At 37.3% G+C, this 13526-nt stretch overlaps 1 protein-coding gene across 2 annotated transcripts in view; it reads left to right on the top strand.

The window, feature by feature from the left end:
* CDADC1 (cytidine and dCMP deaminase domain containing 1) overlaps positions 1-13526 on the top strand; it is a 49558-nt gene that overhangs the window by 29593 nt on the left and 6439 nt on the right. Inside the window, exons 6-9 of one of the 2 annotated variants that reach the window (XR_003967734.1) lie at positions 3544-3593; positions 6679-6848; positions 9398-9587; positions 10412-10521. Coding sequence is in view for 1 of the 2 variants with exons in the window: in XM_030310349.1 (XP_030166209.1) it covers positions 3544-3593; positions 6679-6848; positions 9398-9587 (410 nt within the window). In the remaining variant the exon portion in view is untranslated. The remainder of the gene's footprint in view (positions 1-3543; positions 3594-6678; positions 6849-9397; positions 9588-10411; positions 10522-13526) is intronic. The other variant, XM_030310349.1, reaches the window with a different exon arrangement.

Here is a 13526-nt window from a genome sequence, read left to right as displayed (position 1 = left end):
TAATTTTTTTTATTGTGGATGGCTTTTTTGCCTGGAACCCAAATCTTGAATAGGATGCAACTCTCTGTCATGCACTCCACTCCCCTCTCTGCTCTCCCAGGGAAGGGACAGTTTTTCCTTAGCACTAATGCTCAGCATGATGTGCTGAGTGGATAAAGGAAATCTTTTTATATCCAAAGTTAAATGGTCCACAATCCCTTATCCAAAATTCTTGGAGCCAGATGAAAAGGAGTTCAGAATTTTTCAGATTTTAGAAAGTAATATGGTACATGTATTGTATATGACACAGCATTCCAGGGGGTCTGGCACAGTGCATTATAATCAAACACATACATGTGGAGTAGAATGTATGAATATTTGCACTAAATATTTGGTCAGGTGTGACCATGAAATAAGTACATCAAGCTGTAAAAAAAGAAAAAAACAAACCTTGATAAAAGGGACTTCAGATGAGAAATACTGGACCTATATAACAGTAACAATTTATTAAGCACCTAGAATGTGTCAGGCACAGAGCCGGGCAATTTATATATGTATCTTATTTAACACTGAGGGCAGTCCGGCAAGGTAGATAGCCCCTGATGGAGTGTCCTAACAACTCAGGCTTTTAATTTCACACTGTTCAGTTTACTTTGATTTTATTTCACTCCATAGGTGAAGACACCATTTCATTAAACCATTTTATTTAAAAATATGAGTGAAATGAATTCCAGAACCTCTAACAACAGACTTCTAAAAGTAATTGAGAAGCTGGTGCTTAATAATTGTATTTTAAATGATGAATAAATAGGATCCACAGAGGTGTCATTAAAGGAAGCTATGAGGTAGCAAAAATGTGACAAAATTCATTTAGACTCTAGAGAGGGGAAAAAAGAGGAGGGCATTGCATCTTGTCTACCTGATTTAAGTGTGATTTTTAAATCTTTTTTGGGGGTCCCATTTTCCCTTAGACTAAGTGTTTTTCAAAGCTGAGGATTATGCCTTCCTCCTGAACCACAGCATTGATGATGAAAGTAGGTTGGAGAAGCTATGAAAGTTAACTGTTTCAGATCATAACTTGGTGGTTGGTTCTCAACTTGGTTCTCTGCCTATGAATCAGAGGGGATGCTCATGAAAAATGTGGGTTCCTGAGCCCTGGCTGAAGTCTTTGGAGAGGTCACTTCAGGGGATTTCCCTGGGAGTCAGGAGTCTTCCTTTTAACAAACATGCAGTGATTCTGATGAAGTGGCTGTGGACCACACTTGGGCAAATGCTGACATGACCACAGAATCTGAAGCTAAAATAACCACACCTGTGTTCCAGAATCGTGGGCTGAAGAGTTCTCTGACTTTTGGTGATTGGAGTCTCAGAAATTTGGCTCAGTGAATATAATAAGTTGACCTTTTCCTTCAAAGGTATACAGAGAAAGAAAACCTGTGAATGAGCAGATTATGGGGAGCAATGTCTGTACAAATTGCAGACATGAAAAGATTCTTGAGAAATTACCTCATCTGTCATCCGACCTTGGAGCTGTGTGAAATCTACTCCATCTAACATGGATACAATTTTATTCTGATTTTAAGAGACATAGAAAAGAATATTCTGTTGGTTTAACTAAACTTAGAAAGGCAGTAGAGCCACATACTGAGGGAAAATTACATTTTTCCCCTCCTGACAAGGTTTAGTCTGTCCCCAGACTGAAACAGAAAAAGTGGCTCCTGAGACTTAAAAAAAACATAACATGAAAAATACTTAGTGTTGATGGTAGGAAAAATAGACTCTTCATATGAAGAATTTCTATTTCAGTCTCTCATTTTTTGTTTCAGGTTTGTACATGTATTAAGGATAGTTTTACTTAAAGGTTTTGGTTTACATTTATAACTTCTGCCACCTGCCTTAGAAATGAGCATAAAGCCATAATTATATTCTTTTCCACCCTTATGTTATACTCTGCACGTCTTGGAAGGAACAAAGTTTTGTTTACAGCAAAATCTCTTCCATGAATCTCCACTCTAGAATAAGCCTTCCCATACCCTCCATTCCTCAGCATGGGGTTCATTTCCATTCTAGCACAAGCACAGCACATGGGTGCTTCCTGTCTGTCTCCCACTTCAGACTATAAATTTCATGAATACAGGAACTTTTCAGCATTGTCCCACTTGGGCGTTCAATGAAGGGAAATCTTTGTTACGAAATTCTTAATGTCAAAGGGAGGGGTAGATTTCATTTAGTGGGCTAAATTTTAGTCACTTGATTACTTTGCCTGTTTTCTCATCTAGAAAAGGAAATTTTATCTGCTTTACCTTTACGGTAAAAATGAGATAATCGGTAAAAAGCGCTTAAAATAAATTACACAAATGCTTTGTGATATAATTGTGAAAACTTGAGCTTGCTTGAACTGAAGATGGGGAATTTTATTATAGTATCGTAAGTTTTAAAAATTAACTTATTTGTAAGGCAAACTAGTTTTTAATACCTAGATGGAATGAAGTTATCATTGGAGGGATTAACTTTTAGGAAATTGTGGAGTGAAACTACAGTTTCATTTAATCCTTACCAATATGAAAATGCCCTAGAGTAAGTTCCCAGATTGTTACTGTTTCTGTGTAAATGTACCTGCTTAACCACATCAGTCCCTTATTAAGATTTTGATAAATACTGTGGTTTTCATAATTACTCTATAATTGTCTTTAGAAATTTGAAACTTATCTTTGTATTAGTAAAAGGAAAAAGTAAATCCTTGATATGCAGCATTTCTATTTTGGTTTTTTAAAACTTTCTGTTTCAGATTCATGGTTTTAAAAACTACAGCTTTATTTGTTGTAGAGGTTTTGGTTCTGCAGGGAAATTGTAACCTTATGTTTATAACTTCTGCCACTTGATTTAGAAATGAGCATCAGTCACTAAGTTGGCATTCTTTTCCCATTGAGATAAACTCTGAAGGTCAGGAAAAGGACTTTCATATAAGTATGAAAGCCCATAAAACTTGCTTTTGTTTGTATTATAAGTTTGAGCTTTATTTCTTAGCAACAATATTTCCATAAAATGTATTTTCCATGATTAGAGTGTAAAAAATGCTAGAAGACAGACTTGATTGTTGTGAATTATTGTTACATTAAATTCATTAGTTCAGAAACTTCTTTTTAAGTCATTTTCATCATCTGTTAGAAATAGTCTTTTAGAGACTGATTTGTTGGTGGAGAATCTATAAAATTACCCTCAGTTCTGGTTACAGCTTTGCGGTGATCTGACTGTGGGCACTGCCATTGTAATGAGCTCAGCATATAGATCCTGTGTGATTGGGTTGGTAATGACACTGTATGGTTATTTAGTACCTGGTTCCCATATTCCATGCCTGAAAGTATTTACTTTAGTGGTAAACTTTTACTACACAAATTTATTTAGTAATAAAAAGATATTTATTTCTATAGTTAGTGAAGATATCAAGGATTGCTGCTACATTGTGAATTATGTTTCAATACTATGTACTGTTTTTAGAAACTTGTATTTCTGAAACTAACAAATCACTGATTTTTGCTGTGTTAAATGACATTTATCTTTCAGAGGATCATAAAACCGGAGTTGGAGCAGTCATTTGGGCAGAAGGAAAATCTGTAAGTATGAAAATAGTTCTTTAAACATTTAACCTTGATTTTGTTTAAACCTAGTTCAATTTTAAGTGCATTATATTTTATTGATCCATTGGGGTTAATATTTCATTTTGGTGCATTTGTTAAATTCGATAAATATTTGATCATTCCCCCAACAATTGTCTAGGTAGACTAATTGATTTAGCAAACATTTATTAAACATTTTCCACAGGGTAGGCACTGTGCCACAATGAACAGTGGGGAGGTAAGAACCACGTTTTCTGCCCTTGGTGGCCTTAAATAGTCTATTAATGGAGATGGGGGAACGAAAAAGGGGCTGGTATATAAATGTAATTATAACGTGACACTGGGAGGGCAGGGAGCAGAAATCTCTACCCTGCTTGGAGAAATGAGTAAAATATTCTTAGAGGAGGTAGGGTGCTATTTATTAGTCTCGAAGAATGCGTAGGAAGGCATCAGGCAGAGCAAATTAGCGTGACTGGGAAAATAAGAGGCAAAGGTAGAGGGTACAAGACAGAATTTGAGAAAATTCAAGTGATTTGGTGTGTAGTGTGTGCTGTAGTGTGCATAGTGGAGTATTGTGCACACTATCTGTATGTTAGTGTAGCAAAAAATTAGACCGGACCACGAAGCACTTTGCATACCATGCAGAGAGTTTATCCTTTCTACAGTGGGATACTCTAGTGCCAACCAGTAGAAATAAAAAGCAAGTTACACATAATTTTAAATTTTCGAGGAGCCACATTAAAAAAAAAAAAGAAAGAAACAGGTGAATTAATTTTAAGAATATATATATATATATATTTAATGTTTTATTTATTTTTGAGACAGAGAGAGATAGAGCATGAGCAGGGGAGGGGCAGAGAGAGAGGGAGACACAGAATTGGAAGCAGGCTCCAGGCTCTGAGCTGAGCTGTCAGCACAGAGCCCGATGCGGGGCTTGAACCCACAAACTGTGAGATCATGACCTGAGCCGAAGTCGGACGCTTAACCAACTGAGCCATCCAGGCGCCCCAAGAATATATTTTATTTAATCATATTTCCAGATATTATTTCAACCTGTAATTGGCATAAAAGCTATTAATAAAATATTCTGCATCTGGGGAGAGTATTAAGTCTTCACAGTCCTGTGTGTATTTTACACTTAATAGTGCTTCTGAATTCAGACCAACCACATGTGGCTAATGGCTACTGTACTGGACAGTGCAATCCAAGAATATCTTAAGTGGGAAAATAATTTGATCAGGTTTACATCATAAGGAGAATGAAGTGGGGCTGGAAGCAAATAGGGAGCTAAGAAAAAGGAGATGATGAAGCCTCAGAGTTGTGGGGTTGGGTTAGAAAGGCGTGAGATCAAGAGATACTTAGTAACTATAAGGCTAGCTGAAAGGTGAGTAGGGAGCCTAGATTCTTCTTCAGTAGACTTCATGGCAACTAATTTGACTATTTCCCTGGATGTATCATAAGGCCCTCACGTTCAACCTAGCCAATAATCCAGTATCTTCCCTGCCAACCTATTCCTTCATCAGTGGTCACCATTACCATTCCCTGTTACTACACATATATGATCAATCACCAAGTGCTATAAATTCCACCTTCAAAAGATGTCTTGACTCTACCTAACTCGCCCCACCTATTAACCACCTAATAGAATAGGTTCCTCTGCCACAAACTCCCATAGCATTCTGTGCACCTAATTTATGATGCTCATCACAGTTGAAATTATGTGCACAGGTTCTTATCTCCAGTTTATGAGGGCAGGAAGACCCTGTCTTGCTTGCAGCTGTATTCCCAGCACAGTGCCTGGCCTATGGCTGGAACTCTCATTTGTGTTGATATGAATGCCCAGCAGCCTTTTGGCTTAACATGTGGTTCTCAAGTGCTTTGTAGAGAATTTAAGTTTCCAGTCAAGTTATCTGTGGCAGGTAGCCTGGTAAAGTGGAAAGACATGGGTTTGGGGTCCAGCAACCTGGGCTTGAATTCTGGCTATGTCACTAGCATTTATAACCCCAGACAAGTTTAATCTCTCTGGGCCTCAGTTTCCTTATCTGTAAAATGGGAAAAGTAATAGTACTACTGCCTAGATTGTTGTGAGGATTGATTAAATGAAATAATACACGAAAAACTTGGCATGATGTTTGACATTTAGTAAATGCTCAAGAATAATTTATTATTATTATTGAGATAACATTTTATTTGTGTTTATTGGCTCATCATAACAATGATTTTTATCAAGCTGCCATAGTAATGAGTATGTTGATATTATCACATGAGTAGTTATAATATATTGAAATTTAGTGGTTTATAGTATATTCTAAGTTATTATAAACACTTATGCTGTATAAAATATTTCACTCTAGTAACTGATAAAGCATTCATGTTATACCTAATATGCCATTGACCATGAGAAATTAAAAAAGCCACTTAAGTAAAAAGATTCATTAAATATGTATTATTTTGTATATATATATTATTTTATAATATATATACACAATATAAATAAATACACAATAAATATGAAGTTAAAGGAAAGTGCATTTTTATTTTCCAGCAATATCACTACAGCATATTTTTAGTCTAATAGTTGAAATTGTTCAAAATATTTTCAGCATTTCTGGTTTGCTAACCAGTAGAACAGCACAGAGCATATACAAAATTAACAATTGCTTATGGAGTACCTGTTATGTGTGGAGCACTCTAATAGGTGTACTTTAAGGCATAAAAAAGAGGCATAAAGCATGGTTTCTGTTTTCCAGGATCTTATAATTTATTTGGGGAAAGATGTCTGAATCGAGTCAAACAGTTTGTGAATTAAACAAGCTGGTGTTTAATAGCTAACACCAAGGACTGCCTTGAGATTATACGTTAGAAATGATCAGACTTCTTAAAATTTAGCTTTGATAAAACCATGTTGCAGCAGGAGGGTGTAGGATCATATGTGTTTTTTTGTTTTTGTTTTTTGTTTTTTTTTTTTTGGTGACAGAAAATGGAATTGGTTATATAAAGTGTGATGCCAGGCTTTAAAATACACTGCCAGATGCCCTTTTATGTTGACAGCTCAGCTTTGTTGGTTTGCTTGCTCTCACAGAGGAGTTGGGATGGAACCGGTGCCATGTACTTCATAGGATGCGGTTATAATGCTTTTCCTGTTGGGTCGGAGTATGCTGATTTCCCACACATGGATGATAAACAGAAAGACAGAGAAATAAGGAAATTCAGATACATTGTACATGCGGAACAGAATGCCTTGACATTTAGGTATGAAATTTGTTTGCATGTCTTTTCTTTAAAATGTAGCAAGGGTTAGTTGAAATTAGTTTCTTTTAGCTATAATTTCTTTCTTTTTCTTTTCTTTTTTTAATTCTAAGAAATATTCTTCTCAGAAGTATAATTTCAGATATACTTGGTCTGGGCTGTCTGACCTGAGGCCATTGCCAGAGATCCTCCACACCTTCAAATTTGCTGAGCGAGTCAGAGTGGCCAAAATGAACAAATCAGGAGACTGTAGATGCTGGAGAGGATGTGGAGAAACTGGAACCCTCTTGCACTGTTGGTGGGAATGCAAACTGGTGCAGCCACTCTGGAAAACAGTGTGGAGGTTCCTCAAAAAATTAAAAATAGACCTACCCTATGACCCAGCACTAGCACTGCTAGGAATTTACCCAAGGGATACAGGAGTACTGAGGCACAGGGGCACTTGTACCCCAATGTTTATAGCAGCACTCTCAACAATAGACAAATTATGGAAAGAGCCTAAATGTCCATCAACTGATGAATGGATAAAGAAATTGTGGTTTATATACACAATGGAATACTACGTGGCAATGAGAAAAAATGAAATATGGCCCTTTGTAGCAACGTGGATGGAACTGGAGAGTGTAATGCTAAGTGAAATAAGCCATACAGAGAAAGACAGATACCATATGGTTTCACTCTTATGTGGATCCTGAGAAACTTAACAGAAACCCATGGGGGAGGGGAAGGAAAAAAAAAAAAGAGGTTAGAGTGGGAGAGAGCCAAAGGATAAGAGACTCTTAAAAACTGAGAACAAACTGAGGGTTGATGGGGGGGTGGGAGGGAGGGGAGGGTGGGTGATGGGTATTGAGGAGGGCACCTGTTGGGATGAGCACTGGGTGTTGTATGGAAACCAATTTGACAATAAATTTCATATATTTAAAAAAAAAACAAACAAATTTGCTGAGCGAGCCTGGTTTTTTTTTTTTTTGTTTTTTTTTTTTTGGTCTTCCTTCTCTCTCCAATATAAAACTGCTTGGTGTTTGTCCTTAGGGTCTTCCACTTTCTCAGTTGTAAGATGTCCTTTGTTTTCTAAACCTAGAATGCATATACTTAGGAATATATAGATTTTATCATGAACCAAATTGCTTTAACATAGTTTCGGTGAGAGATTATAACTGGCATCACCTCCTTCTGGTGTTCATTTAGATCATTTCCACAAACATTTCTCAGTCATTACCACTGAGGGAGTGATCTTAGGGGGTTCAAAACTGAGCGAGACATGGCTTAGGTCTTTGAGGAGCTTATAATGCGGCAGGAGGATAGAAAAGTGCTTTTGAGCCAAGGTGATCGGTTCTCTGGGAAATGCCAACACACAGTCCTGTGGAAATTCATGGACTGCTGCAGATGGAGGGGAAGTGAAAGGGGAAAGCTTTAAGGAGGAGCTGGCATTTGAGCTGGGTTCTGAATGTCTGGTAGGATTGTGGCAATTGGAGAGGCTTACCTGAAGGGAAGCCATCCTTGCTTCAGGCATAGCAATGGTCTAGAAGTAGGAAAATGCTTGTGTGTTTGGGAACATGAGTGTTCCAGTTGGGCTGGACTGTGGAGCATGTGGGAGTAGGTTGGGGCTGGACAAGGGAGGACTTTGAATTTAAAAGTGGGGAGTTGGAGGGGCGTTGACAGAGCCACCCTACCAATCACTTAGGTTGCAGGTATATTATTTAAATAGACCAGATGCATAACATTCTGTTGCCCTAGTCTAGGCAAGCAGAATGAGTCTGAACTGGGGAGGTGAATATGGAGGGCGGATGGTTGTGTAGGACAGCTGACCTAGAGCAGCAGAAACCACAGAACCAGGAAGTGTAATCCCCGTAGCTTCAGATGAGGGCATTTCTTGGTCCTAAACTCCCTCAGCAAACAGTTGCTCTGTTCTTTTCCTTGTGCTCTTCATTACAGGTTTACTTGCTTACTTTATGCGGAGGTATGAATCTGTCAAAGCCAAACGCTTGTTAAAATAAAGTATCCTTTCTCAGAGAGGGAATAAAGTAACTATAACTCAAAGCAGAATTTTAATATTAATTTATCAATTTAGTAAGCATTTATTAAATAACCAGTCGATACTAGATAAGGGTTAGATCCTTTGGCTACCATGATGAGCTAATGTCTAATCTCTCATGGTAAACTCTCAAAGAGGAGAGTTTCTAGCCCCTCATTCTGGTATTACCAAGTTCTTACTTATCCATTGTTCTTGCTCTCCCTCCCTTTCTCCCTCTCTCTTTCAGTGTCTGTCTTTTTCTGTTTTTATTTGTAATCTAATACTGAACATCTTACTAATTGCTTAGGATAATAAATGAATTTTAATTATAATAATTGTCATGTTCAGATTGTATATTAACATTTAATGAGTTTATATATTTTGTATGTTCACTAATTTGGCAAGAATAAAGTTCATTATTGTTTATAATGCTGTAAATTTGTTTTAAAAGCAGCTCAGTTTTAGTATTTGAAGATTTCTCTAAAATATAACTGTCATTGTGGAAGCTACCTTCCTAATACTTATAAATTTTTTGTAGGTGTCAAGAAATAAAACCAGAAGAAAGAAGTATGATCTTTGTCACAAAGTGCCCATGTGATGAGTGTGTACCTTTAATTAAAGGTGCAGGCATAAAACAAATCTATGCAGGAGATGTAGATGTTGGAAAAAAGAAAGCAGACATCTCTTACATGAGATTTGGGGAACTTGAGGGTGTTAGCAAATTTACAGTAAGTAGATACACATTTTTTTCAAGTATACTTTCTATTATATTGTTACCTACCCTGCTGAATATTTTTAGTGATTCCCATGCTTTTAAAGACTTTCAACAAACTATTATCACTGAGTTTATTTTTATGTGCAACTACTCATCTAATTACAGATTTTCAGCTTAGGATTTCTGTCTTATGAATCGACATGTCCGTAACAAGTTGCACATTATTGACCTTACAGATCCTGAATTGGTGGACCCTTTAGTGCCACCTGGTGGCTAACAAAAGAAAATCCCTCACCCGCCTCTTCCTCACCCTTCTGGTTTGGAGTGGTAAATAGAGATGAAAATAGTTTAGGATTATCCAAAAGACAGGGACCCACACAAATACACACACACACACACACACGCACACACACACACACGTGCACTCACGACACATTTCTCATGGGAAAAATTAGAAAAGATAGAAGGGATTTAATATTTGATGTTTCAGAAAAAGTACTGAGATACTTCATGGAAAACATAGAACTTTATTTTACTATTTAGTCTTTTAAAAAACTTTTTTTTTCTGGTTTATTTATTTTTGAGAGAGAAAGAGAGCAAGCAGGGGAAGGTGCAGAGAGAGAGGGGGACAGAAGATCCAAAGCAGGCTCTGTGCCGACGGCAGAGGGCCCAATGTGGAGCTCAAATTCACAAACCATGAGATCATGACTTGACCTGAAGTCCGACACTCAACTGACTGAGCCACCCAGCGCCAGGCGCCCCTAAAAAACTTTTTAGAAACAATCTCAAACATACAGAAAAGTTACAAAACCACTACAAAGAACTTTTTTTTTTCAGAAACGTTTGAGAGTAACTTGTTGACATGGTGGCCAGATCACTCTTGGGGCGCCTGGGTGGCTCAGTCGGTGGACCGTCCAGCTTTGGCTCAGGTCATGATCTTGCAGTTGGTGAGTTCGAGCCCCACATTGGGCTCTCTGCTGTCAGACTGTCAGCACAGAGCCCACTTCGGATCCTCTGTCCCCCTCTCTCTGCACCTTCCCTGCTCATGTTCTCCCAAAAATAAAAAAAAAAAAAAAATACTAAAAAAAAAATGATAGCCAGATCACTCTCAAATAGTTTATTACATATTTCCTCAAATGGTAGATTCTCCTACAAAACCATGATACCGCCACAAAACTTGGGAAATTATCATTGATAATTTCATCCACAGATTCTAGCCAAAGTTTACCAGTTGTCCCAGTGTTCTATATAGCAAAAAGATCCCCTCTCCAGAATCATATGTTGATTTTTAATGATAACTCTGGCATTTAATGTAACACTTATATACAAGAATTTGCGGTAGATATAAAAGGCATATAACTATTTATAAATTTCAAATTTACATTCCTGTTTGAGTCCAGAGTGCCTGGAACACATAAGGCACCAAAAAGATATGTTTTAAAGTGTCTATTAGGGCACCTGGCTGGCTCAATCGGTTAAGCCTCTGACTCTTGGTTTCGGTTCAGGTCATGATCTCATGGTTCGTGGAATCGAGCCCTGCATCAGACTCTGTGCTTGCAGTGTGAGCCTGCTTGGGATTCTCTCTCTTCTTCCCTCTCTGCCCCTTTCCTGCTCTCTCTCTTTCAAAATAAATAAATAAAACATTTAAAAAATAATAATAATAAACTGTCTACATATGTGTATACATATACTTATATATTTATATTAAAAATTTTGGAATTATAACAGCATATTGCCTAGGTTTTGTGTGTATGAAGTATCATAACTATTTACCTTTTTTATTTTTGTCATTTATTTTTGTTTTTTTATTTCCAGTTTTATTTAAAATTCATGATTTTTTAAAAAAAGGAGGGCCCTGAAAGAAAGGAGAGATGAGCAAGGTGCCTCTTTTGTAAAAGCAAACAAAAACTTACATCCAGCTAGTCAAAGAGAAATCTCTGGTTTTGTGTTTTTGTTTTCTGTCTCTTCATTCCTCCTGAGGAGTAGAAGGAAATAGTTGTTTCACATTCTCTCCATAAAGATTAAATGACCTAGCTCTTCAGGATTGTGACAGACAGATTAAGTGAATTCTGAAATATTTTGCTTACTGGCGGATTTGAGTAGCTTTCTCACTGTAAAGACAATGAAGAGGTCAGAAGAATGTAAGATATAGGGTGAGAGAAGCAGAGGGAGGCGGGAAGACAGAGGGTGTGAGGCCCCTCTGCAGAGATGGGCCAAGACCCACAGGAGTACCCCACTCAGATGCACACGATTCTTCTCTGTGCTCCTTCTGGTGAAGGTTAACTCTCTCCTCCTTTTCCTCCTTCTCCTCCTTTCCCTCATCTGGCCTGGTTTGCAATATTATGTAAATGACTTAAACTCCCTGGTTAGCTAAATGCCTAGGTTTTTTTTTTTTTTTTTTAATAAATACCAGAGACTAACATGAACTAGTATTCATTCTAAATTTGAATGTAGATAATGGTTATACTTATTTTTAGATTGTCAAGAGTAGTATAGGAATGTCCAAAAAATTGGTTTTTTTTTTAAGATTAAAGCAAATTGAAATTAATTTTGTTTGGAAAACTTGCTTTTCTCCTTGAGGTGTTAACCATATACCTTGAGATGAGTGATTCTGTTCTGTGGGATTGTTGCAAACTAGGCTAGGGCTGAGCAACAGTATTTTCAAGAATAGATTTTACCAGTGTAGACCCATGTCCTTATTCAGAAGCTTTTGTTTTGTTTCTATTTAATACATGTACATTTTTCTCTATTAGGTCATATTACTTATTTTAAATTTATTTATTTTGAAAGTAATATATGCTCATTTTAGAGGACCAAGGATGTAAAGAAGAACAGATATTCTCTTACAGCTCATAGATACTACTGTTAACATGTTGCTGTATTCTCTGTGTCATTGAGAATTCTTTTTTTTTTTTTTTTAAATTTTTTTTTTTTTTTTAACGTTTTTATTTTTGGGACAGAGAGAGACAGCATGAACGGGGGAGGGGCAGAGAGAGAGGGAGACACAGAATCGGAAACAGGCTCCAGGCTCCGAGCCATCAGCCCAGAGCCTGATGCGGGGCTCGAACTCACGGAGCGCGAGATCGTGACCTGGCTGAAGTCGGACGCTTAACCGACTGCGCCACCCAGGCGCCCCGAGAATTCTTCAAAAATAATGTTTAATAGTTATACAATATTCTAACTTACAGATATAACTTATTTAACCATCCTCCTGTTGTGAGGCACCTAAATGGCTCCTAAGTTTCCTAAAGTTAGAAATAGTCTTTTTATGATTATCCTTAAATATAGATTCAGTGTTATTAGTTTTTACTTTTCCAAAATTAATAGATTTTAGTAGTTTGATATGTTTTGAAACATGCCTTTTTTTTTTTTAAGTTCATATGTAATTTTCCACCCCATGTAAGTCCTCTTTTTCCTGGTGCTAATCCCAACCATCCCATTTCTATAGGCAACCAACCAGTTCTAGATGTCTTCCCTTTCCAAAGACTTTTTTACCCATGGAAAAATGTTTGTCTTGTATCTCGTTCCCCCTCAAGGATCATGATAGTTTGATGAACTCATTGATGCTTACAGAAGGCACATTGAATTGTGCCTTTCTAGACATAGTGCCCTAATAGGCCTTTTTGGTCAAGTCATTAGTAATTCTGATGATGGGGATTTCTAGCCAAGTGAGAAGGGAAAGGCTGTGCCGTGACGTACTGATTACACTCAGTTTTTCTTAGCTGCCCCACGCTTCTCGGTACTATCTGAGAACAATCAGGCTTCCCTATTTCTTTTTGAACGGTTGAGATGGAAAACTGTAATCAGAGGAGATATGGTATATGGTGTGATATAACCATACTAAAAGGCAAGATTATCTTGGTCATACTTTCTCTCTTTATATCTAAGCCTTCTCTGGCTGTTATAAGATGCCATAGGACCTGGAGATGGAATGTGGTGTGGTGGAAACTCT

This window comes from Lynx canadensis, chromosome A1 (genome assembly GCF_007474595.2).
Source record: "Lynx canadensis isolate LIC74 chromosome A1, mLynCan4.pri.v2, whole genome shotgun sequence".
Taxonomy (NCBI): Eukaryota; Metazoa; Chordata; class Mammalia; order Carnivora; family Felidae; genus Lynx; species Lynx canadensis.
This window is presented reverse-complemented; position numbering and strand designations above follow the sequence as displayed.